The sequence below is a fragment of the Hippoglossus stenolepis genome, chromosome 12 (assembly GCF_022539355.2).
Source record: "Hippoglossus stenolepis isolate QCI-W04-F060 chromosome 12, HSTE1.2, whole genome shotgun sequence".
NCBI classification, from domain to species: Eukaryota; Metazoa; Chordata; class Actinopteri; order Pleuronectiformes; family Pleuronectidae; genus Hippoglossus; species Hippoglossus stenolepis.
In genome coordinates this window covers 4,724,090-4,751,120 of record NC_061494.1, presented here as the reverse complement: position 1 = coordinate 4,751,120, position 27,031 = coordinate 4,724,090, and the positions used below count along the sequence as shown (strand labels likewise).

The window sequence follows — 27,031 nt, the reverse complement described above, 5'->3', positions numbered from 1 at the left end:
AAAAAATGTGTGGGTGGCAAGGTGACATCTGAAACTTATTATCAAGGACCACAAAATAAAACTTTTAGAATGAACACAAAAGCATGAAATATAAAAAGATCATAAAGAAACTGTTTTTTTAATGGACTTCCTAAATAGAGATATAGATTAGACTGAAGACAGTAAATTAGCATGATTTAATGAAATATGTATCATCCATTCGTCCTTTGATGGTCACAAGGGGGAGCTGGAGCCAATCCCTGCTGACATTGGGTGAGTGCTGGGGAAGACCCTGGAGAGATAGTCGGTGTAGGTCAGGGCCAACATACAGAGACAAATATATTTACATAAGGTAAATTTAGAGTCTCCAATTGATATAACCCTAATCTCCATGACTTTGAAATGTGGGAGGAAACTGGAGTACCTGGATAAACCCCACTCAAACACAGGGAGAACAAGCAAGCTCCATACAAAAAGACCCTGCCCAAGCTGGGATTTGAACCGGGGACCTTCTTGCTGAGAGGTGACAGTGCTGACCATTTCCTTTCAAGTATAAGCTTTTTTGGTTGGATGATAGAGAACAGGAGTCCACGGCCAGGCAAGCAGACCTGTGAGGATGTAACGTTTACCAAGCGACCCAACAGATATCGACAGATATTGAGATATTTCAGTCTTGACACACCAACCGACAGTGTCATCCTTTAGAGCCAAACCGCCTGCCAGAAACTGCAAATAGTTTGTTTTGGGTAGGGAGATTGTAGCCCGAGGACGGAGACAATATTTTTTGTAATATTCTTAACATAACATCCGCCCCCTTAATTGAATCTCCTCAGAAGTTTTTGTATTCTTCCCTTGGCCCCACCCTTCCACCAAGATTCAATAAAATTGGTTTAGTAGTTTTTGCATAGTCCTGCTAACAGACGGACTGACTGTTGAAGGTAAAATTTTACAACTGCTTCTATCATCTTTGTATTGCTTTGGGTCACAATACAACCAAACTCACTTGAGCAGAAAACATTTGAAAAGGCTAAATCCACCCAAAGTAAATATACTCTGCACAACTCTTCAACATTTAACACCTATTTATCTCAGATGATCTGTGTATGGTTTGTCAAGCAATCTGGCAACATTATACAAATGTGGTAAAAATATTCAAATCCTACACAGACAAAATGTGTCTTATCATTATAAAAACACAATTCCTCAGGAAAATCCAATATAATTATTATATAACATCCATATCTTATGGCTCAATGATAGATGATGAGATTCAACAGATTTGTGATATATCATTAGAGTAAACAGTGTCACACAGGCAGTAAAATGGTTTTATATGAAGCTCTAATGTTATGATGCTATAAATACAGCACACTGATGGTTGTTTCCCTTACACTGAGCATTGATTGAAGCGTATATCTCGTCTTTTCACTAATACTGGAGTGACATAACAGTGTATAGGCGCATCCATCAGGGAAAATCCCAGCAGGCTGAGTTTTGTCATTTCAGCTCAAAGCCCCCCCACCATTCACCCACCCACCCCTGGTGGCTCGCCTGCCCAGCCCTGCCATGTCTCCAGTGCAACACCTTCAGCAGGAGTACTACATGTATGAGGTAATTGTTGTTTGGTCATGTGAGCTGCTGCAGCAGCTGTCAAATGTGATGATAGCAGGAGAATCCTCGACCACGCCCCCCGGTAGCTGATTGGACAGTTCACAAACGTTTAGGGACCATCAACCCTGAGATCCGTGAGAATCTGTTGGGGGACATGTGGGGGACACGGAGAGTTGTTTTAACTAGGAAACACTGATACAGGGAAAAAGACAACAAAACCAAAACAGGAATTTACTTATGATGTCCTGTCTTCTAAAACTTGTTTTGAATTAGGCATAATCATGGTCACGAATTTGTTGACATTAGTATTTTTCTTTGTTTAGCTATTATTAAAATAGATGGTTGGTGAATAAGTATGAGTAATCTATGAACACATGAAATTGCTTATAACTTTGAACAGTATTTCAATCACCAAGTCTTGTAAGAAAGGTGGATATAAAAAAAAGGATGGAATTTGCTTGAAGATTTGCATGTTCTTACTTTATAAAGAGGGCTTGTGAGCAGATGTGTGTTATGAAGCTGAGTCATGCTCAGTGAGATTTACCCCCGTGTCCTTATTACATGAATTACTTGTTGGCTGGCTTTGGGATCCCCTGGAGCTTTCCGGAGTTTTTAACTCGCACTTTAGGAACATTTGGCCTCGAGAGCGGAGCCATTAAGACAGAGAGAAAAATGATAGCCACGTGTGGCATGTGCATGCTCGCTCCCCCTCTGTTTGTAGAAGGACGTGCTTTATTAAGGTGGCTACGAGTGTGCTAATTCAAGGAGACAGCCCACACCTGGCCTGCAGAGCTCTGCAGAGGTCAACACCCTGCACCCCACCCTCCTCCTTCTTTCATAAACACATACCTCCCTCCTCCTGTGGCGTCTCCATCTGCAGCTCCCCACCCGCTCCCATCTCACATATCCCATCCATCCTGCACACACACACACACACACACACACACACACACACACACACACACACACACACACACACACACACACACACACACACACACACACACACAGATGAACACTTGCACAGTAAGAATGGATCATCTGTTCATCTCCTCGACCACAAAGTCCTGTGCAAAGCAGAGTTCCCTAATTTTAGAATCAGAGTAAGACTTAAGTTACAACACTTAACAAACAGGTGGGGGTTATTCTTAAGGGCTAGACTGTACAAGACAGATGCACATCTAGCCAAAGTTAAATCAATATACCGTCACTAGGCCTTTTGTGTGTATAGGCTTCATGGAGACTGAGTGAGACTGCAGTAGACCTACTACTACTCCTACTAGGACATGACTTTAAAATGACCCCCTAATAATTTAGCAAGGATGCTCCTGTGAGGATTTATTGCAACTTCAGATCAGAGGATTATATCAGTATACCAAGCCTGTGCTGTGCCATATTCGCTGGTAAAAGCATTATTTTATTGTATTTCCTCTGCTATCACATTGTGTCTTAATATGAGTTAATAGAGGGACATAAACATAGTTCCTATGTGTTTCTATTATGTTTCTCATATTAGTGATGTAATTCCTCACAGTCCTCGGTCCCACACATCCCCACCAGGCGGGGTGTACTTTATCCAGAGCCCCTTGGTTTCAAACCCAAGCTCCGCCTCTCCACCAAGCGCACCCACCTTGTCCAGCAGCAGCAGCAGCAGCAGCAGCACGGTGCGCCAGAGAGAGTGAGCGCACAGGCGTGGGGGGCACACCGAGGAGCGGACACGACGCGCGGCCAGCGGCACTTCTACCTTGTTTCTTGGAAACCGTATCGACAGCTCCTATGACTGAGGGCCCCCCCTGCTCGCTTCGCCAGCCGTGAATAGGGGGAACTTCTGCAGGGAGAAATTCTGGGTGTACCGCGGGGCGGAGGAGGGGAGAAGGATGCGGTTCCAGCGCGACTCCGAGCGCCGCGCAGTCCGCCTCCGACGCTGGTGATGCCCGCACGCCGCGCCGGGATCACCGCCCAGCAGCAGCAGCAGCAGCAGGAGGAGGAGAAGGAGGTCGGGACAACAGGGCGTCGGGTGCCGGGGATGATGATGGTGGTGGTAAGGTCGGGATCATCATGGCAAACGGAACCGGCACTATCATGTTGAAATGCGTCGTGGTGGGAGACGGTGCGGTGGGCAAAACGTGTCTTCTGATGAGCTATGCCAATGACGCCTTTCCCGAGGAGTATGTCCCCACAGTGTTTGATCATTATGCAGGTATGAACCACTTCTTCTATTATTCCATTTGTCTAATAATAATAATAATAATAATGATAATAACAATGATGATAATAACATGGCGATGTGCTGAGCTGCTGTTGTCTAATGATTTCCTCTGGATTCATTCTAACCAGAGGGCAGAGGATTCTAAAAGAAAATGCCTGAGTGAATTTCCTCTGCTTCTCCAACTGCATTGGCTTGCATCTGTTGCTATAATCAAAACCACTTGTTTGCCTTCTCTACAGCAGAGAGAGGGAGGAAGAGAGAGAGAGAGAGAGAGAGGGGTTGGGGGACCCTGATCACCCCCCCTCCCCTACTCTCTCTCTCTCTCTTCCCTTCCTGTTCACCCCCACCCCACCCTCACCCCCTTCCTCCTTCCTCCTCTCAACTGCTCTTTGTCATTTCTCTCCTGCAGTGAGTGTCAACGTCGGTGGAAAACAGTACTTGCTGGGACTGTATGACACAGCCGGTCAGGTACAGTTTATTTTCTACTCTGGCCGGGTGCCAAGCATGTCAAGGACACACCACACACATGCACACACACACACACACACTCCTGCTCCCACTCTATCTCTAACCCGGGCTCCCCATGTGCTCCTGGGACCAGTAACTACCCAACACGCCCACAGGCTTCACATTCAGGCCAGACACTAAGCTGCAACAGGTGATGGTTTTCTCTCGTGGCTTTGCTGCCACGGTCTGGTGTGCCATGGGCAGTTATGGTAGTGGAGGGGTTTCAATAGTTCTATTATGTGGAGAACAGGGCTCCTATGTCCAGTAGTGATGTCACAGGTTTGTTAACAGGGCCGGCTAATGCCTGGGCTTTTACTTTACAATGTGCCATTCAGCGGGCAAGAGTTAAAACTGCATTATGCACTGTGCTACACACACACAATAGTGTTTCCACTCAGCAGAAGAGCCAGTGCATACATGTACACACACACACACACCCTTGTTTGTACATCTATCTTAGTGAGGACACTCGCCCCTAGCCCCCAACCCTAACAGTTACCCTAACCTAAACTTAATTCTAACCCTAACCCTAAAAGCAAGTCTAAACCCCCGAAACAGCCCATTGAAGGTGGGTCAGAAAGTGAGGACCGCCCAAAATGTTCTCACTCTACTAATCTCACAAAGATATCAATTCAAGCACCAACGTGCGTATACACACACACACACACACACACACACACACACACACACACACACACACACACACACACACACAGAGGCAAGCGCATGTGTCCTTGGACAACATACTTTACCCCAAATTGCTCCTGACAGTGTATGATAGAGAAAGTGCACTTATATAAACTGTATGAATGGGTGAATGGCCAATTTAAAGAGCTTGGAGTGGTCAGAAAGACTTCATCAATCAAAAGTTTCCCCCAGTTTGTCTTGAAATTTGAACAGTTCAAATCCAGTGAGTAGCCATGAATGGTACAAATGACAGTGGTAATCTGCCAAAGTGAAAATCTAAAGTTTAGGTCACCAAATACTCACAAATTATACAAATGGAATAGAACGAGGCCTTTTCAGGGATTAAGAAATTAATTAAGTTATAGCTTTTCTGCACTAATGGAAGTAAATGAAGCCTTGGAAGTTAAAGCAAACAATTATTTCATGTGCCGATGACCTACAAACCCCCTGTGTTAGAATAAACTGTGGTACTTCACCCTCTGATGTACTATTAGCACAATAACAGGAAGTAGAACTGTAGGTTTCAATCAGAATGACGAGAAAAAGACAAATAGATGGAGGCTTCACATGATGAAGGGAAGCTCAGCTGGTTTGGGGTGAACTGGACTGAAGGTCAGAGCAAAGCAAAATACAAGTGCAGCACATTTGTGGGAACTTGTGTAACAGTGTTGGGATCAACTTTCTACGCAGTGTTTCATTTTAATTGTTGAGAGAAGGTCACAAGTGTTTGGCTGCTGAATGACTGAAACATTTTTGATTAACTTTAGACTTAAAGATTCCATGATTCCCTTTTTTAAGTCTTAATTATTTAACTGTTTTGGTCTGCTTCAAATTTTACATCACAAAATGTAAATGTCAGTAACAACTGGAAAATAAATATGCTCCAAAAACTATTTTTTTGCAAAAATGACTACTTTCAGGTTTTCAGATCATCAATCATATGTGATAGTAGACAGAATATCTCTAACCCGGCCTCCCTTTGGTTTCGGACTTTAAGCTGCACAAATCAAACTATTTAAATACATTGTGTGTCTTTTCTTATTTTTTCATTTTTTTTAGATTGATTGATTATGAGTTGAAAATCATCACCAGGTTTAAGGAGCCCTATATTAGATGTAAACTTTAATCATTAATACACAACTTTCAGAGGAGCAGTAGTCCTGATTGTCCATATCAGGTGTCTTCTGAGAAGAGGATTTTCCTGTATTTTAACCATAAAACATGAACATTAAAGGCACCTTGTGCGGTTTTTGTCCACTTGTAGTGCTGTAGAGCAGAATTTCTAAGAATGGCACCCCAAAGAGTTTGTTTTTACAAGGATGCACAAGCACACAGATAACAGCGCTAGATTCTATTTCGCTGATTGACAGTTTCCTGCAGTAACATGCAAAAAAAGAGAAGAAGATTACAAGCTGGATGTAAACATTGCACAACTCAAAATATTCCAGAAAAAAGTTTTTACAAAAATGTTATGAGGAAGGAAATGTATTCAGCACATGATTTATATCACATGATGCAACGGTGTGTTGCGGTGAGAAACACTGAATGTAATTATGACTTTTACACCTTTAAGTTTGGACTCACTTCATCTATACTGCACCCATTCTCTGCCTCAAGACCTTTAACCTGCCTTTGCAGCAACCTACATGTTGAATAGTTCACACTTTCCTCAGAACCAGGTTTAACTGTGTGAAGTCAGAATGAGTCACAATCTGAAATGTGAGCAGCTGCTCGGAAACGAAAGCTGAGCACTGAAAGGTCAACTGGGGAATATTCAGCCGTTTGTCTCGTCTGTTCATTTATGAAGGCTGAATGCACAAAGTCCATGAATAGCAAATCACTGTCATCCTCCCTCTTTCCCAGCCAAGCAGCTACCTGTGGCTGCGATGTATTTTGTCCTGCAGAAAACAGATGGTAGAAGTGTTACTACTCGGTTGTAAAAAAAAGAGAAACACAACCTTATTGTCTATTCTGGTGTGTTTGATAGGGTGTGTGTGTCAGAGCTGGGTTTGTTTTTAGCTGATTCAGAGCGTCTCTGAAATGGAGAAGTTCTCCCAGATGTCTGTTGCGGCTGCTGCCGGCCGCTGAGGGTAGAGTTACTGCTCTTGGAAATGAAGCCCCTCCACCCTACGCCTCCAACTCGGCTGACCTCTTTATGTGGAGCACAAGGCCAGCTGGTAATGTTTATAGCTGCAGCATCTGATCAAAGACCTGGCGCCCCAAAGAGAGAGGGGGGAAAGAGTGAGTGAGAGAGAGAGTGAGAGGAAAACAGAAAGAGGAAGAGAGTGAGAGACAGATGGGGGCGGGGGGGTTTACGCAGAAACTGGATAAATTCAGTCGTCTTACTTTCAGTTTCCTGTCTCTTTCTCTAACTTTGATTTAAATATCTCCCTGCACCATCTCCACCTCTGGTCTGTCCTACACATGTTCAATTAGCTTCAAGCTCCCTGTAATATCTATATTCCTTGCATAGCTCCCACAATGCTTTGCTGCTCCACAAGCATATCAGCAGCGTTACAGATACACACTGCCGTCATGCTCTCATCAGATGCCCCTCCACGCCGTCACGCCGGTGTTACATGTCAGGTCACATAATCACGACTCTGCATTTAGCCGGGTGTCACTGCGCCTTGTCTGCCTCTGTTACGCCCCCCGCCTGCTATTGTCTGCACGCTGCCACGTTGCTCCGCCAGCCGCTGCCTATTAAATTATTCCATATGGAAGGTCTGCAAAGTCTGTTTAGCTGAATCCGATGAGGGAACAGAGGGGAAAGTCTTTACTTATTCATTCATTCTCCTGCTGCTGCTCCTGCTGCACTCAAGAAAATCCAGTGCTGCTGCCTGAGGAGGTGCAGGAGGCAACAGGAAGTGGATGCTCAGTGCTGTAGTAGCCATGGAAATGCTTTAGGGACAGACTCTCTTTGGAGTTGAGACCCTGTGGGGTCTGTGTCCCGCTGCCCTATTAACCCACTCTCTGTTGCAGGACTGTTCTTCATTTCCTCCGCCCCTCAGATTCCCTCACATTCAACCGCCATTACCCCGTCTCTCCTCTGTGTTTGGTACAGTCGGAGTCTTTAAGCAACCCTTAGTGGCCCAGTGACCCTCAGATGTCCCAGTTGGCATGAGGGGGTGGGTAGGTGGATTTAGGGGTGAAGGTTGGAGGGTGGAGACTGGAAATGGGTTTTCTCAGCTGGCAGCCTTTCACCACTCAGCTGCTCATACACAGAGGAACAGGAACACTATAGACATGCCTCAGCTCACACTCTCAACATGAAACTTTACACTTTAGAGTAGCCCTCAGTTCGTTTGTATGGTAGTAGGAACAATTTCAGTACTAGTGAGTATTTTACTCATGTAATGAGTTAATGAGTGTTTCAATTAATTGATTCATCTTTTTGTGTAAAAAAGGTTCAGAATAGTGAAAAAAGGCCCATCACACTTTCAGAGAGACCAAGGCATATGGTATATATTTTTAAGTATTAAGGATGCTTGGAGAGCACATTCTGTTCCTCCACCGAGACCAGCACCCCATCTCGCCATGATAAAGAGTTCACTCAAAAATGTAATGGGTTACATGAATATTGGTTCTTTAGTTTTTACATTAAGCCGATGAAAATATAACATCCTTGGCAGAGTTGAAACAATTTGCTGAATTAGCAAAATAGTTTAACATTTTGGGAACTACACCTATTGGCTATCATACCAGCACCTCTATTGCGCTTTTATGAAATGGTTTCTTATCAAAGGTTATTATTTGTTTTTTTTTCCAATACTGGTGCTAAATTGATACTATTAACACGGCACAGGTGCCTTAAGTGTGCCGGAACCAATACTGCTGGCTGATGTACTACACGGGGGTCACACAAGCAGTCAAACACGGAGCATCCTTCTGCTTTCAAACGTGTCTCATGTGCGTCATGTGCCTCATTAAGTTTGTCGTGTTCCTCCCTTTACACAGAATTGTTTTCAAACATTTGCTGCACGTCCAGGTGTCATCATCCATTTCCCTTGAAATACAGGCCCACTTTCGACCATTTAGGTTTAAGCATTTTGTTGTTGAGACAGTGGGCACTAGTTTTGTACGTGTGTAAGACAATCAAAAGTCACACAGTGCAACACTGTGACTCACTGATGGGTTTTCACAGAGCTCTGTGGCAAAGAGGATTATGATGAGTCAGGCTTCAGCTACACAGACTATACTTGTTAATGGGATCAGTTAATTGCTGTTTTTTGTCTTGTCATGTGGAAATGAAATACAGTACATTGCAGCCTCATCCTTTGACAACGTGTTGTCTCTGAGCTGAAGCTGAAATAAGTCCTAATGACATCATCAGGGACTTTACAAAGCTCATGCAGAGCCACAGAGGACATCATACAACCGTTTGGATGGAACATCTTATCGAGAGTAATCTAAGCTTTGCAGTTAAAACTAGTGAAATTATTCTTTTAAATATTTTTCAAAATGCTTCAATTGATTAATCATTGAAAATTTGAAATCTCTAGTACCTAGATTCATATTGGAACATTGGAGGATAGCCAGCGTTTCTCCTAATGAAGCTCTGAATTTCTGTAATGTGTATGCCACTGCCATTACAGGCTATGCTAACTGTTAGATTTTTGAATGGATCATGGATATGAAGGCATGAATATACATGAATGGAGTGTAACAGTGCTGGTGCTGTGATTAATGATTATTAATTACCATTAATGAGCCTGTAAAGTAGAAACAAGCATACTTAGATTTCTTTCACTCCTGTGGTTAAATGCAGTTCAAGTTTCAGATCAGTGACAGATCTTTGCGAATCGAAGCGGCTATTCCTAAGCCTGCTTTCCCACCCGGCAGCCATGTTAGAGCCGGCGTCTCTGACTCTGTTGACATAGCCAGTTTATAGAGCCCGGAGGATGAGATAGGGGAAGAAAAGGAGAGAGAGAAAGAGAGAGAAAGAGGTAGAAGGAGGGGGTGATGGAGTTGGGAATGACTCACTGATATTATAGCTCTCATATGTCACTGAGTCAACACAGTCACACAGCGGAGCTCACACAGTGTCCAAATGAAGACGCTGAGTCTTACCCTGCATGATGTAAATGTATGTAGAGAGGTTAGTGTTTAGGAGTTCAGCAAACACACACTACACCATCTCTCATTTCATTTAGTCTCAGTCAGTCCTTTCTTCACCGGTCATAATATTTACTCCACACTCCTGACTGCCTTGGAGAGACTGTTATGCAATGTGTCAGTGATGTGCACACAAACTGTGGAATAGCAGACCATGCTTCTGGTGCAAACTTTCATCCAAAGCACTGAAACAGCAGCGTGTCAACATTTGTGGGGTGCTAATCAAACTTAAGACTGGAGCTACGTAGGAGGATAAACTCAGTCTGTGCCTCAGTGAACCCACTCTGTGTGGCTGACGGGCTTACTGTCTATGGTAATGTGTCGGGGGTGCACTGAGGAAACAGTGTGAGAGGCAGAGAGGCCTGTTTACAGTAAACTGCTGAGTGGCTTACACTGTTCCTTTACGTCTGGGGCTCATTGGGGAATCAGAGGATTCACTTGTGCAAGCAAAGGTCATGAACACAGACACGTTAATACAGAGAGGAGTTGATCCCTTGTGACAGATAATCTATATATATATTTATAGGAAAGCACATTGTGTTTTTAAATGCATATATTGTATGGTGCGCACTGATACGTGCTCTTCTAAACAAAATGTAATGAGATGGACTGAAGTACAGTCGTATCTGACGGGTGGTCAGTATGATGTTATACTGAGAAGAGAATGATGTTTGAGCAGGATGAGTGTGAAGTGCAGCTTTTACATTACATCACATTACATCTCCACCGCAATTAGTTATTGCATCATTATGATGAATTTTCGATTATTCAGGGTTTTAATTTGTTAAGTCAGATTTCTTAACACAAGGTCAACTCACAACATTTTCAATTGAACACACACACACACACACACACACACACACACACACACACACACACACACACACACACACACATGTTTGTGCTTTGGTCTTAGTGAGGACACTCATTGACATAATGCATTCCCCAGCTCATAACCTAACCATCCCAACTAAATGCCTAACCATAACCCTAAACTAAACCGAATTCTAACCTTAACCCTAAAACCAAAGTCTTAACCCTCAAACAGTCCATTAAAGGTGGGTCAGAAAGTGAGGACCGGCCAAAATGTCCTCACTCTGTAGGTTGTAGACTAAAAATGGTCCTCACAAAGATATCTGTACAAGAGCAAACACACACACACACTTGTTTTTGGTACCACTTAAGGACCTCAACCAGCAGTCACACTGACCTTGTCCTGAACAGCACACCTCACGGGGACCAAAGACTGATCCTAATGAAGCAAAACATCCTTTTTGAGCTCCTGGTTACGGTCAGGGGTAAGATGTGAGTTGTAGTTAGGTTAGGGTTTGGGTTAGGCAGGAACTGGTGATGGTTAAGGTTAGAGACACGGTTTTGTTTAGTCTGTCAACAATAAATGGAGGTCAATAAAAAGTCCTAATCACACAGACAATCTGCCGTCTTTCTCTGTGAAGCAACACGACTGTGTAATTTCACTGAAGCTTCATAATCCTAATGATGTATTTTATATAATAAGCAGAGGTGCTCTTTAATTCAGATGAGGCAGCTACAGTATGTAACACCTGAGGCAATATAATTTTACACTGCAATATTAGTATACCTGAATATTGAGTTACTTCAACTATTGCTGAATCCGTCTTGCTCATGGATTTGCAGCATTGGCTACAATTACCTATACTCCCTGAGATAATATAAATGAAATTAATGAGATATGAGATATTTTGACTTTATTCCTAGTTATGGGTGAAACACTGGGTCCCACATTTCTTACAGTCTCAAGTTAAATCCAAGACATTATACTGTACATGGTATATTGTATGGCAAAATCCATGACATGACATGACTAGTTGGAATCAGATGATTTCATTCACGTTGCGGCTCCCTCAGCTCACTTCAAACTACAGATCATCATTATAATGACCAAAATCATCCCACCTATCAATATTATCACGGCATGATGTGCTGAAAATGTTTAAAATGCACTGATACTCAAACTGAAGTAATTTCTCATATTCTGAGATTCTCCGCTCAGACGCATTCACAACGGCACAGAAATCTTTTCGTTTTTTGCGTCTGTCGCGTGTTAGAAACATCATCAACACACCCACTAGCACTAGTTTTCTTACATTGGCTCACTAGGACATTCCTCTGAGTTTTTACAAGGGAGCTGGCTAGAGAAACTCTGGTCAAAGTCTGTCTCTCACTCACACATATGCGTTCTCACATACAGACCCTTCGGAGAATGTCTGGAGATTAGACGTGCAGTACATGCCTGAAAGCAGCTATAGTGATTTCCTGCTTGAGGCAGCTCTGTGGACGCTGTGAAATACTTCACTCACTTGGAACTAAGAGGATGAGCGACTCATACATTTTTGAGCTACATCATCCACTTGACCCACTCCAGTGAGTTGTAGTTGAGTCATCTGTGATACAAGCACAGGCGTGAAGACTGCTGCTCTGTTTTTATCAGCTACTTCAGTCTGATATAGAGTCGGTGTGTCTTTAATTCATTACACAGGCAGCAGGAAGGTGACACCTTTGCTTGGTGGATCCTCTGTTGTTTGGAGAGTCTTCTGACTATATTACTTTAATCGTTTCTGTGAGAAGGCCCAGTCTCTTGGGGTATAGCAGTGTGATGGTATTGGGCTGTGACGTGTGTGTGTGTGTGTTTGGCTGAAGGCATCAGAGTGAGACACTGCCATGCCAGCTCTCAGCTGTCCTATTACAAACATCTCTGGCACAGTGGGACGTTGTATCCACTTTGCTTTGTTTTCAGGGATGTGGACGATAAATTTCCAGGACATGAGAGCGAGATTGATTCTCGTGGTCCGGGTTAGTCCGCCTGAGTCACGTCCAATTACTTGAGATTCATGGATTCCTATGTCTTCAAGCCTGCAGCAGAAAACCATGCAACCATCAGATGAAGAAGTGAGATGGGTCATGAATATTCATGTGTGTGCGAGTCAGAGACTCTGTCAGAAGGGTTTATCTTTGCCGGGGACAAGGCAGCGCTTGATCTGACGCACAAAGGGCAGTCTCGCATCTGTGAACTATCCATTTACGCCACACAAATATCAGAGATGGCAGTGTGTCGTCGGAGTGTTGTGGCGATGCCTTGTGCTCAGCCCGCCTCAGAGGAATGCAGATCTTTTCGTTAGGATGGGAGAGCTCTCTGGTGAAGGTCATCTTCACATTCTTACTCTTCATAACCCTTTTCCAAGTGCGGTTTGTTTATGTGTAATATTACAGTAGTCCACGTAATTTGCATTAAACAGCCAAAGAGCTACCTAAGTGCACACAGTGTAAAGTTAGCTCTCGTGGCTCCTCTGAGGAGGAACAGTCTGGCTGCGTTGGGAGCTCATTTTCTTTAATACACTTTAATAATTCATGAATAATAATTTCTCAGATGTTAACAAAAGGAAATGAATTATGTCTTCTCATTGGCTCTTTTGTCCCCCCCCCCCATCCTGACTGCTCATCCTCTCTCTGCTGTCTGCGTTAACCATTAGTGTCCTGTTTCCCTGCAGGAGGACTACGACCGCCTGAGGCCGCTGTCCTACCCGATGACCGATGTCTTCCTCATCTGCTTCTCTGTGGTTAACCCTGCCAGTTTCCAGAACGTTCGAGAGGAATGGGTGCCCGAGCTGCAGGAGTACGCCCCCAGTGTCCCCTACCTGCTCATTGGCACCCAGGTTAGTCCCTGACACACAGTTAACGACACGGTTCTTCAAATTGCTGCTCGAGTGTGATTTTTATGGTTATATGCCTGGATCATCTAGGAACCATTAACATCATTGGCTACATCTGTACACTTGTTATTTCTCACATACTGATTTTAAACGTTATGTTATGTTTCTGTGTGAATCGGCCAAACCGAATCTGTTAACACAAACAGCAACACATTTTTTTTGTGGGTAACACTTTCGTTCATGTGACCGAAAATCTATTAGCAACTTAAACAGACAAACTAAACTTGAAGCTCCATAGTGTGCAATTCTTCTTTTTACTCGTAGGGTTGGGCGATATGACTTCAAATCAATATTACAATTATTTCAAACTTTTACCTTGAATATGATTAATAAACAATTATTTTATGCCCTTCCCACGTATGAGGTGCATCACTCAGTGCTGATCGACAATTGATTCTGCTCCTTCGCTCTTTTACAAGAACTCACAGGTAGATCTAATCTTTATAGAAACCTGCTGAATTCATATTTATGTTCCTGGATAAACGGGGCGTCGTTCCTTCTGCAACCATGAAGTGTAAACACTGAGCTGTCTTATAATCTGCTCGAACAACTTCTCTACTGTGTGTGTGTGTGTGTGTGTGTGTGTGTGTGTGTCTGCCTTTCTCTTTCACTCTTACGCTTTAGCTTTATTTAGAGTCTTGTTTCTGGCCACCTGGAGGATACAAGTCCAATATTCTTCTTCTTCTAGTCACAGTCCACCAACTGACTCTTTAGCTGCTAAATGCTCCACCAAGCTCACCGGCTAGTTGCGGACCTTGTGTGTTGTTTTGGGATGAGCAGGTATAGTGTACAGTGGATTGATCAGAGTTTTATGTTGAAAACAGCTTCTTGCAGCTGCTGCTTGTTTGAGCAGAGCTGTGAGACTTAATCCAATGAGCAGATGGGCCGTAAACTCAAAGCAATTACCTGAAAGCTGATAAAATGCTCCAGACCTGAGGGGAACTGTAGAGGTAGGCAGAAATTTCCTGGGTTCCAATTACACATGCTCACTTTTTATGACTGTTTATTTAAAAATATGAATCATCCTATCATTGTGCAAATAAGGAACAGGAACAAATCAGATTTGCCTCATAGCCCTGAATCTTAGCCATGGCAAGGAAGAGTTGATTTACTAAAGTAAAAGATGTTTAACAACCAACAGGGTTTGGACATATGGTAATATATACTGTATACTGTATGTCGTCATAATAAAAATTGAATTGAATTAAATGATGATCACAAAAAAGATCATACCAGACAATTCCATATGCACGAGCAACATATCAAAATCAGAGCCCAACCAAAAGGGATTTTCTGTAGCCGATACTGAAATTAGATAGTTAAAGATTTTCGATATTGATATATTGGTTGATAGATATATATATTTTAAAATTATTCTTAATTCGTTGTTATCAAACCCTTATGACAAAGGAATGTAACTGAGGATTGATATCTTACAGTTTAACTACAAACTTTATTGAAAATAACAAAAATTCAAGAAAATAATAAATGCAGCCAAATATTTTTAACTTGTATTAAGACCGATAAATTGGTAAGGCCCTGATAGAGATATATTCAAATGTTTTTATGTTGCTATTGATCTGACTAAATAGATTTATGTCACAATAATAATTTGTATTGTTTTATGGTCCATCCCGAGCAGCCAGTACAATCCTTGCGGGAGGCCTCAGGTTGATCTGGCTCATTTTGCAGTAAGCTGCCTTTCGCTTGCTGTTGTAGTTCTGACTTCCTAGAATGTTATTCTTTAATCATATTTTATTTAAACCAGCAATTAAAGTATGCAAATATGCTAATGGCCTAATGATTTTCAACGGATGCCTCACCAAACTTAGAGAGAGAGCTGATTTCTGAAGCCTTAAAAGCAACACGTCCTCTTAAAAACCAGAGCTGACTTGTGGGCGATTTTTGTCTGTGTTCCCTGGCAACCAAATGCCAGTGCGGCCAAGGCCCAGTGGTGATGAGGAGGATGTAGTGGGTGTCTGATTTATCTCGTGTCAGCTGATGTTTACTGCTCTTTTATCAGCTCTGGTCATAACTCACCCGCCGCTGTTCGGGGCGGATGTTGCTGTTACTTCATAAGAGTGAGCCTCGCCAACACAGATCACACCAATTAGGATACTGTTTACTGCAGGTTTACTCCCTGTAGCACTGTGCAGATGGATGCATTCATCACAACAGGTTATTACAGAAAGGTTGTTGCTCAGCGTTGCACGGAATAAAAAGAAGAGGGAGGAACCTTGTGTGTGGAGAAATGGCTTTGCATAAGAGCAGGAAGTGTGGGCCAACGCGGCTTTGTGTCAAAATAAGAAGCACTGTTATACAGTGAACTCAACTCATGACTCAACTCATGGTTATTTTTACAAGCTTTGCAATAACTGATTTCATGTTGACAAACTAGACATGTCAACAACCAGTATGTGATTATAATTCATATCAAAACTGTAGCAGTGTTGACTTTAGTCCCTCATCTCATTTTATAATTTGTATAAATATCTATTCTATAATCTCTTTCTTCTTATTTCTTTCTTTCTTGTATATTAACATTTTTTTTTAGTATCATTTACTTTGTAATCATTTAAAATGTATGAGTGCATTGGTCTCTGAACTTATTAATCCTTTTTTCTTTTACATTTTGTCAATCGCTTGTAAAGCACTTTGCACTACAATTGATTTGTTTGAAAGGTGCTTTATGAATAAAGTTTTGATTGATTGATTGATCTCTTTCAGATTGACCTTCGTGATGACCCCAAGACTATTGCCAAACTGAACGACATGAAGGAGAAGCCCATAGCTACTGAGCAGGGACAGAAACTGGCAAAGGAGGTTTGTATGTTTGTCTGAGTGAGGAGGTGAAGTAATGCATCGCTGGAGAAAGAGGAGAAGTTTCTGTTTTCACTGCGAGTGTTGCAGAATTGAGGTGTCAGGTCCAGTTATTTGTTGTTGATTTGATGCAGGGATTGTCTTTGCAGGAATGTAAGATTGTAGGTGTAGATTCCTTTGCCTGGAACGGTGCAGGACTACATGCTGGGTCAACAGGGATGTCCAGCAGAGTCCAGTGTGTGATTAATGGTTCCTGTCAGACAGAAACCATGAATATGAGTCAACTCTTCAGAAATTACAGTCTAGATTCATTGAAAGGCAAATATCCATGAAGTGTTGGAAACACAGAATGGGATTTGGATGGAATTTGTGTCTCATGAGGGTCTTGAGTTTTCTAAGGCCACATGAGTCCATGTTTGATCATCAGAAAATTCCTAAAATTAATTTAATTCAATGCAAGTATCATTTCGTCTTATTTTGTCGTCACTGATGATACTGACTCCTATGTAAATCTATATTAAATTAAGAAGTCCTGAAAGTGCTACAAGCCCAAGTTTGTGCCTCTCATGTATTATTACCGCCACCAGAAGGTAATATTTTCATTTGTATGTTTGTTTGCATGTAAACAAAATTACCAAAAAACTGAAAAACAACTGGATGGATTACCATGGAATTTGATGGAAGGATGTGGTATGGGTCTATAAAGAACCCATACAATTTTGGAGTGGAACCAGATCAGGGGACGGTACTGGATTTTTTTTTTCCACTTTCCTCAGCGTTGGGAGTTTTTCAACATTTTCCTAGGGAATCATTTTTTTAATCAAATTATGCTTATTCTTGATTGCTGTGCATTAGATCTGTAAACTAAATGTGCACTGTAGCTGGAGCCAGCAGCCAGTTAGCTTGGCTTTGCATAAAGAACAGAAACATCTGGTCTGGCTTTGTCCAAAGGACAGAAAATCCACCTACAAGCACTTCTAAAGCTCTCTGATTAACACATTACATCTAAATTTATATCTGTGTAACTTGTGCCAAAAAATGTAAAAACCACTGCCAGAATATTTCTTGCCTAGGAATATAGTCCCCCTATTTCCAGTCTTTATGCTGAGCTAAGCTAACATGTTGTTGGGGGCAGTTTAAATTTACTTTACAATGGCAAGAAAGTTAATGTGCATATTCCCCAAAATGTTAATCTAGTCATTTAACTACACTTTTCCAAGTTGTGTCTACATTTCATATTTATTTAACTGCACTTGTCAGGTAGAGCAAACCTAAAATCTGATGTAGCATTCCAAGGGGAAGGTGGCTAATTACATACGTCTGCTAATCAGATTTAATTTCTTATTAATCAAAGGTACTGGAATACTGTTGCGAATTGTTAGGCCATTGTTAGACCAACATTTAAATTCACTGGATCCAGATTTATATTTAGAAATTCACCCAATTGCACACAGCCATAAATATAACTCCCCCCCCAAAAAAATGTCATCAAGACCCATGAATTATTCTCTCTGAAATCAACAGAGATGCTGTAAAATACCCAATCTCTCACTCTAAAAGAAAATGGATGAAATGTTCCACCAGGTTTCGTGGGATTACAATCCAGTAGTTTCTGTGTAATCCTGCTAACTGACAGGCGGACAGAGAGACAAACGCAGACGAAAACATAACAATAAGTTAATTAACATGTTACTTCGAAAATGTATAAGAGAAAGTAAGATAAATATGGATATCGATCGCCTGATGCTGGCTGGCGGCAGTAGGTCATAAACCTACATGTTAGTGTATGGTACATGGACCAAACTAAAAAGTCAAAGTAGTTATCACACTGATGTCTTTTCTGTAGCTGCCGAAGTCTACTGTTTACAATTAAGAGCTCCCCTTCTGTCGACACAAAACATATTTTTAAATTTTTTTGTGCTAGTCTGTGTTCTTTTATTGTTTTCGCCTTGTCTTCTTTTATTGTACAGCCCTTTGGTCAACTGCGTTTGTTTTTAAATGCCCTATATAAATAAGCTTGACTTGATTATAGAGTTCAGGAGAAACATTATGATTGACAGTTGAGACTGACTCATGATTGGTCGAGCGCATGTATCAACGTGACCTCGCTACCGCGGCTACATCACGTGATCACTTCTGTGCAAACTTCTTGGTATCAGGGGTATTTTGGCTTTATTTCCTGACAGTGGGAGGAAGTGAGTCCATCTATATATACATTCTATGATTGAAACGCTCACCAAATAACATATATTTATTAGAGCGATATAACAAGACAAAAACTGTGGTATACTTTTTGTGTTGCTAAATCAGACTATTTCCTGGTAGGGACCAGTAACTACAGTTGCCTGACAACTGCTCCCAGGTTTTTGTCCAACACATATCTGATTTAGATAATTTAAAATAGCTTTTAGTTGACCACTGCATGATAAATTGTTTTCTTACTGATGGTCTGTCCTTTGTCATCAGATTGGTGCATGTTGCTATGTGGAATGTTCAGCACTGACCCAGAAGGGCCTGAAGACGGTGTTCGACGAGGCTATCATCGCCATCCTGGCTCCCAAGAGAAAGAAGGGAACTCTGAAGAGAAGACTGGGACCCCGCTGCATCAACTGCTGTCTGATCACGTGATCCATAAACACAGAGATCGTTCAGCAGCCAACCATAAACCAAACCTGGACTGAAGGCAAAAGACAGAATGAAGTAAAATGCACCGAGAGCACAGTGAGACATAAGAGACGACTGAAACGGACAAAGCAAGAGCTACATTTAAGCTGCAGTGCTCTTGACAGGCCCTAATTCTCTCTCCTGCTTTCCACCACTCGGGTTGAGGATGCAGTTTTACAACCAAAGGAGCACAAAACCCATGTCAGTCTCTTCTTAAAGACTTTATGCCTCTTTTATAACCATTTTTAATCATTTTTCCTGTACAAAAGTGTTGTATGCTGTCATACAAAAAAGCTACAAAATGGCTCTTCAGTTTTTAGTGAAAATGCTACATTTATGGAGTTCATATGATTTCTATCGTTTTTGAAAGTTTGATTGTTGATTTGTGAATTTGATAAGATAAAATCAGAGAGGAAAAACTGCAGCTGATAAAAACAAGTTGACACTGTGACGGTGCCCAGGAAATGTTTCAGGACATAAGGGCCCTGATTCTTTTACATGTTTATCTTCCTTCATGCTGGCCCACGAGGTCTGGCTCCAATTATTTGTCATTCAAGGACCTGCAATTTAAACCACACCAAATTTTGCAGTGTGTCGGGGACAATAGTGGAGTTTTATTCAAACAACAGATTTTGGACCTAGAACTTAAATATTTTAAAGTTTAAGAGTCTTGTGGGTTTTTTTGCCTTATGAAAAGCCCATCAATTTATAGTGTGGCATGCCAAATCATACTGTAACATAAGACTGGGGCTGAGTGCTTCATCAGAAAATGAAAGAGGTTTATTATCCATTTTTTAAATATATATTATCCAGAGTTTATGATTCTGCATCTTTAAAGAAGAGATCATCCAGTATGTGCAAATATTATTTTGTCAACTGATAGCTCACACTCTTCTGTTCATCTTTTGTTATTTTGCAATAATATGTTATCCCTTAATCGCCTTTAAGAAATTTCAGAAGAGAGATCTCGTTTTAGAAATGAAACTTATTCATATCCAACATCCAAAGAATCCAATGCACACACTTTGATATATATGTATATGAAATGCACAACATGAAGCACAGCTACGCCACTTCTCAATCTCCCAGCACAACAAAGCACCTTCCTCCGCTTATGCACACAGTCCCTCTCTGAGACAAAAAAAAAAGACTGATGTAAGCAAAGACGATCGCACACTGGTCCAACAGGCAAAAGTACAGTATAGCACACCGCCTCACCACCTCACCATCAAATCCTGATAAGGTGCTGGGTTAAAACCTTGTACCTGCCACATATAAAATACGGAAAACACACTGATCTAATTAGTTTTGAAAGGGAACAAGAAGGAGTTTCAGTCGTTTGCATCAGCTGTTTGTGAATTCAAATGTACCTGTGGGCATTTACACGTCCCTAAATCGGAACAAGTAACACCGCTCAACCGGGTACTTACATACAGAATAGCTGTCACTGAATATTTACACTATGTTTACTCTGGAGTACAAGGTGTAAATATTTCATATGGTAGACATCTCACCTGATACTTAATTAATGATTTATGTGAAATAGTGACATAAATTGAGAAGATTATATACTAAACTGCACAAAAACAACACAATATACCACAGAATAGGTCAATAATCCTAGCTGGAGTGTATGATGAATGTATAAAAGCATAAATCAAAACTCACTCTAAACTATATGAGTGTAAATCTGACGTGCCTTTTACACAAGTACATTTACAGTGAATTAGCACTTAATTTTTAATAAAGCACTTGGTCACATAAAACGTTAACCTTTGGCAGCTTCATATTATATTCTAGAGTTTATAATTTAGCCTTGCAACTGAAACTATCGAGTAATTGCAAAGAACTTAGCAAGAACTATCTAACAATTGAAAAAAGATATATTCATGAACAGCTGATGCAGCCCAGTCTGTTATACGTTATAAGGTCCCAATTCAGTTTTAGCAACATATAGATTCCATAAGAATTAGTTGATCTTTGTATTAAAGCCACATTCTACAACTTTGCAAACAGAAATGGAGACGATCTATGGAATTTTACAAGATTTAGAGAGGAGGCTAAAATATCAGTTTTATGCAACAAAGGTTTGTGGCCTACATGTTTGTCACACTTGAGGTCAGGATGTAACTTTTCATGCAAGCCACACCTCCAAACTATGTTCTGCTTGTGTATGTGCATTTGCTATTAGCTTTTTTTCTTTCTTTTTACTTTAAAAACATATATATTGAAGGTGCCAACTCTTGCTAAGTGACTTCTGTTCATTCTCTTTTCAAAGTCAGACATGATGATTGATTAAAAGCTTTAATGTACATGGTGCTCCTCTTCTCTGTCCCAGCCTGCGATGTGTAACTGTCTTTCTGAGCAGAACAGTGGATTTGCAGGGTGAACGGCCCTCTCTCCCTCTCAGACAGTTTTGCTTGCTTACGTTGTGTGAAGGTCCACCCTCAGGATCCAGGACCGAAGTGCCGCAGCCACCGATGCATTCTCCCGTTGATGCTCCCCTCTTCTCAATAAATGTGTTTACTGTGTTAATAAGTCGGCTTGGAGGGTTTAACTTGGAGAATGGGTCAGACATCACAGGTTTGACTTGATAAGCAGGTCAACAGGTATTTGTGACTGAGTGCACTCGTCCTCTGTGTTGGTTTATGCTTTTTATCCTTCAAGTGGCTCTTGGAAAGTTTCTTTTTACTTTCAGTCTTTTCAAGTTGGTGACATACTCTTCATACTGCTGCTGAGGATGTACAGGGGAGTTGTGGAGCATTAGCGCCACTTGCTGGCTGATTTTTTGTTTTTAAATATCCCTCACCTTTGCTTTTTACTTGGATATTAGAGAGCACTTTAACACCACACTACTATTTTAAGTAAGGTTAAATAAGATGCCTGTTGAGGCCCATGGGTTTAAAGCCATACACTCTGAATCATAAATGCTCAATGAAAAAGACAGATCACAAAACAAACAATATAAGATATAATAAGCAGAAAGAGTTATCAGTTTTATTGATTTTGACTGTACAGATATATAAATATCTCAAAATGTTGTGAAAATACAATCCATTGTGATCAAACATAGTACCATATAGCACAATAGCATAAGTTCATAGTGTAACATCAGCAAATAATAAGTCCATTATTTCAGATTCCAGCATAAAACAAATTAAAATGTTTTAAATAATAAATAAGTATCAAGGCAAATAACAAACTTAAATCATTGTAATGAAATCATAATTCTAATATTGGGAAATATGACTGAAACACCAGCTACACATTACTTTAAAAGTTATATATATAAATATGATATTCACTGCAACTAGATGTCACACTAGCACCAGCATCTCAGACCCAAACAAATGTTTCACCTACAGACACCTCCCCCTCCCTCCATCTTCAAGGTGTTGCCTATTCAGTCTATGGGTGTTGCAAAGACCAGTAAAAGTAAACACATAACCAACACAACTGGATCAAGTTACTCTGTAGAGAGGAGCCAAAGAAAAACTAGCTGCCGTGCAGAATGGTAAAACGGGTTGTGTACCTGTCAGTCACAGAGCTTAGGTCAGTAAATGTAGGTTTTTAAAACTAACTGTAACCATGATGTGCTCAAGGCTGCAACAGTGAGCACAACCGAGGATGGCTAACTATCAACTGGCCTGTAAGGCACCCACAGCTAATTGGCATGGCTAGCATCATTAGCATAGCTGCACCATGCAGTGGGGGCCCATAGACTATCTACAGATCTTAGACTGTACAGATGGACCAAATGAAAATCACAAAAGGGAAGCCACCTGGTGGCTGGTTCCTTCATGTTGTTGGATGGGACAGGGAGTCAAAGTAAAAAGTCAAAGTACTCACTAAATATTTTTTCCTAAAAGGTGGTGTCTGTCATTTTAGGTAGTTCTTATCACACAGATGTGCAAAGTGCTATTTTTTTCTGGGGGTTTTTTCTATTTGTTTTTAAAATATTCCACTATATCTTATCACAAACAATAAGCTATATTCATATTTTAAATCTTTGTATGTCTTCATTGTATGTAAGATTTAATTTCTATTCAAATTAATAGACTTCATATTTCAATTACTTTCACATTAATTGCTTGTTTCTGATATTTCAACTGTAGAGCAGAGCTGGGTACCTCCTAAAAAGTTATGAGCTGAAATAAGACAGTCATCCCCAAATGAAGATGGATGAACTAACATTTCACTGAATAATTTGGCAGACGGGGAGATCCGAGGGTGTTGCATGGCAAAACAAAATAAAAGTGGACTTATCCCCCTGAAGACCTGCCCTCTGAGATCAGAATCTCTCATTTCCCCAGAGCCAGGGACAGAAACTCCTCCCGGGTCCTGGCATCTGTTTGGAACTTTCCCAGCATGACACTTGTTACAGTCTTGGCGTTCATCTTCTGCACACCTCTCATCACCATGCACATGTGACTGAAAATGAAAGAGACAGTTTAACTTAACGTTTAATTCCAAAGCCCATGATGCATACTGAAGGACTTTGTGTTGCAACATTTTTACAGAAGTTTAGGTCACGAATCTAATCTAATCTTCTCAGTGGCTATATGACATTTTGTATTGTAAATAGTTTCAAACAGATTGTTCTAAGACACAAAATTATTTAGTAGTTTTAGATCTAAACTGTCAAGGGTCATCCCAATAATAATATGTCCTCATTTGGTGCATATACTGTAGGCTATTTACTCAGAATAAGAGGTTTTAGCAAATTGAAGTTCCACAATCATATAGAATGATATAGTATGAATAAGAATGATACAGTAATGTGTGATGGAAGTTTTGGAGGAATGTGGAGTGTGTTAGGATCAAAACAGGGTTTTATTTTAACAAATGCAGATGAACTGCAATTAGGACCTGTCCAAATCCATTTTTACATTTTTAAAAGGTATAGACAAGAAAACGACACGTGGGTGCAGAGGGCTGAAAGAGTTCAAACTCACGCAGCTTCAATCACCACTGCCACCCCAGCAGGCTCCAGGGCCTCATGTATAGCTGATGCAATCTGTTTGGTTAGACGCTCCTGAACTGTGGAGAGGACACAACACAGCTCACGCAACACAGAAATAAAAGACAGGAAAGATCATGAAAACAAAAGTAAAGTCAGACATGATGTGTTTTACCTTGAAGCCTCCTGCTGAAGATCTCTACAACTCTGGAAACGAAGAAACCAAAGTGAATAATGTGTATTTGTGTGTGTGTGTGTGTGTGTGTGTGTGTGTGTGTGTGTGTGTGTGTGTGTGTGTGTGTGTGTGTGTGTGTGTGTGTGTGTGGGTGTGTGTGTGTGTGTGTGTGTGTGGGTGTGTGTGTGTGTGTGTGTGTGTGTGTGTGAGAGAGACAGAGAGAGAGTTTAATCACCACTCACCGCGCGAGCTTGCTCAGACCAACCACCTTCTTGTTTGGCAGATATGCTATGTGAGCCTGACAAAATGAAACAAAGCGCACTATAAGAACCAAAAGAGTAAGAACCAAAACAATCCCCCCCCCCCCAGGAGCCTGAAAAGCTCTGTTACCTTTCCAAAGAAGGGCACCAGGTGATGTTCACACAGAGAGTACAGATCGATGTCCTTGACAACCACCACCTCGTCATGGTTTTCATTAAAGATAGCGTCGTTCAAGATATCTGTGTGAAGGAAATACTCGTTATATCTAAAATGTCTTCAATTAATTAAAAAATATTTTGCAGTATATTTTGATTAAACACTGAGAGAAGGACTATCATCTTTCGCTATTGAATGTTTCTTACTTTTAGTCATGGGCATAAATAATTTCGAGCCTTTGCGAAAAGTTGTGCGTACCCAATCTTAAACTCGCTTGTATAATATATAATTGCAATGATTTGTTACATTGAGATGTAAAATGTATGAAATATGAATGTTGTCCTGTGGGTACTCACCTTTGATCGTCTCCTGGGAGCCTTTCGTGAAGAACTGCATGGCTTTGGCTGCGCGTAACGGTGTGCGTAAAAGCCCCTCCCGCTCAGTGTTCTCTCCAAGCTCGCTCAGTATCGTACAGTAAGCTTTCTCTATGCAAGACGTCTTGGTCAAAACTTCAGATTCCTTCGAGTCCTTCTCCTTTTTGCACAAATCATCCTGTTTAGACTCAATGCACTTGGTCAATCTAGTGTCCATGGGCACATTTCCGTTCATCTCCGTGGCGTAGTGAAACTCCATTCTGACTCTTGGTTGCTTTAAGGAAAGATGTTGCAGGACGCAGTTAGTGTAGCCTCTGCTGTGAGTTGTAGGATCAGTGATCAGGGGGGAATCTTGCTGGTTTTTAAAGCCGATGAGAAGCCCTCCTCAGGCAATGTCGTAACCTTTTCAGTCAAACTATCAGGCACGTGTTCCCACCTGACAGTAGCGGAGTCAGACGTTTTTCGTAGGGGTGGCCAGTGCCCATCATGGGATGTGACATAAATCCTAATCTTGTTAATTCTTATCTGAATGGTATGGCACTGCACAGAGGTTAAAATAGGGTGTTTACATACTAGAAGAGAAGAGAAGAGAAGATAACATATCTTTATTAGTCCCACTTTGGAGATATTTACTGTGTTAAAACAGCAAAGAGGGAATAGTGTACACATTCAGTGAAGACAACAAATAAGTAAAAAACACAATAAAAAGAAAAGGAACATTAAAAAATAGAAATATGTACAATTGAAACAAAATATATGCAGAGTCACATATTGCATATATAAGTACGTATATATATATGAAATTTAACTGATAGAAAATTATGATAGACTTATGGCCAGAAACAGTTATTATTATTATTATTATTATTATTAGTATTAGTATTAGTATTATTATTATATTGTTATTTTATTAGTGCTTTTATTATTATTACTATTATTCTTATAATTATTCTTATTATTAGTAGTAGTGGTACTAGAAGTAGCAGTAGTTTTCTGTTCTTTTGTAGCTTGTCTGAATTTCTCCTTATTAGACTAGACCAGGGGTCGGCAACCTTTACTATCAAAAGAGACATTTTGCCCCCTCTTCCACCAAATACAATTCATCTGTAGCCGCAAAATATATTTGGTAGCACCGCTTATAAAGTTTTATATATAGTTATACTCAGTGTTGTTCCAGTTCACACTTAAAATTAACCAGTTCACGTTCATGGTTGAATCTTTAAAAATTTTGAACTAAGTTCACGGTTTCCAAAAAATGAACTAGTTCACGTTCATATGTTCCATTTTTTATTGGGATAATTAAGGTGACAAACTTACGATCATGTGTTTAGTTATGAATCGATGGTCTCTGATCATGAGTCTGTGTCGCTCCGCTCATTTTAACACTGAGTCCTGACTGAGCGTCACGTCTCGTGTTGTACTGAGAACACATTTTTCATGATGTTTAAATGCAGTCTCATAAACTCTGGAGCCAATCAAACAAACACTAAGTGACTTCATGTGCTGATCAGGTCCTGATAACTAGTGATGAGTGTTTATTAGTTCCAGTGAGAGCAGAGCGGAGGAGGACACAGAAACTCCAGCTCGGTACAAACTAGCTGCAGCTTCTGCTCTGATCATGACGCAGCTGTGATCAGAGAGAAACTCTGTGTTTTCACAGTTTCCACTGTTCTTCAACAAAGTCACTGACCGGCTGCTTCACGTGAACCAGCTCTGATCTCACACACACATTTTCTCTCGCTCCTGGTATTTCACATGATGGCC

General features: G+C 41.0%; 2 protein-coding genes across 2 annotated transcripts; one reads left to right on the top strand and one right to left on the bottom strand.

Annotated features, from left to right (window-relative positions):
- Positions 1–3,227: 3,227 nt before the first annotated feature.
- LOC118118682 (rho-related GTP-binding protein RhoQ) lies at positions 3,228–21,653 on the top strand. Its single transcript, XM_035171888.2, has 5 exons — positions 3,228–3,790; positions 4,209–4,267; positions 13,636–13,800; positions 16,585–16,680; positions 19,144–21,653. The coding sequence occupies exons 1-5, from the start codon at positions 3,649–3,651 to the stop codon at positions 19,303–19,305; spliced, it is 624 nt and encodes a 207-aa protein (XP_035027779.1). The 5' UTR covers positions 3,228–3,648; the 3' UTR covers positions 19,306–21,653.
- A 676-nt stretch (positions 21,654–22,329) lies between these two features.
- On the bottom strand, positions 22,330–25,585 carry LOC118118681 (GTP cyclohydrolase 1). Its single transcript, XM_035171887.2, has 6 exons — positions 25,250–25,585; positions 24,867–24,976; positions 24,719–24,774; positions 24,477–24,508; positions 24,297–24,381; positions 22,330–23,772 (listed from the first exon to the last, which is right to left on the bottom strand). The coding sequence occupies exons 1-6, from the start codon at positions 25,524–25,526 to the stop codon at positions 23,643–23,645; spliced, it is 690 nt and encodes a 229-aa protein (XP_035027778.2). The 5' UTR covers positions 25,527–25,585; the 3' UTR covers positions 22,330–23,642.
- Positions 25,586–27,031: the final 1,446 nt, after the last annotated feature.

What these genes read in the sequence shown, in the direction of transcription:
- LOC118118681 (XM_035171887.2), bottom strand. Translation starts at nt 25,526, where the DNA reads ATGGAGTTTCACTACGCCACGGAGATGAACGGAAATGTGCCCATGGAC. An exon ending in TGGTGCCCTTCTTTGGAAAG is followed by an intron (nt 24,775 to 24,866) that starts GTAACAGAGCTT and finishes TCATTTTGTCAG; the next exon opens with GCTCACATAGCATATCTGCC. An exon ending in GCAGTGGTGATTGAAGCTGC is followed by an intron (nt 23,773 to 24,296) that starts GTGAGTTTGAAC and finishes TTTCATTTTCAG; the next exon opens with TCACATGTGCATGGTGATGA.
- LOC118118682 (XM_035171888.2), top strand. Translation starts at nt 3,649, where the DNA reads ATGGCAAACGGAACCGGCACTATCATGTTGAAATGCGTCGTGGTGGGA. An exon ending in AGTGTTTGATCATTATGCAG is followed by an intron (nt 3,791 to 4,208) that starts GTATGAACCACT and finishes TCTCTCCTGCAG; the next exon opens with TGAGTGTCAACGTCGGTGGA. An exon ending in GACAGAAACTGGCAAAGGAG is followed by an intron (nt 16,681 to 19,143) that starts GTTTGTATGTTT and finishes CTTTGTCATCAG; the next exon opens with ATTGGTGCATGTTGCTATGT.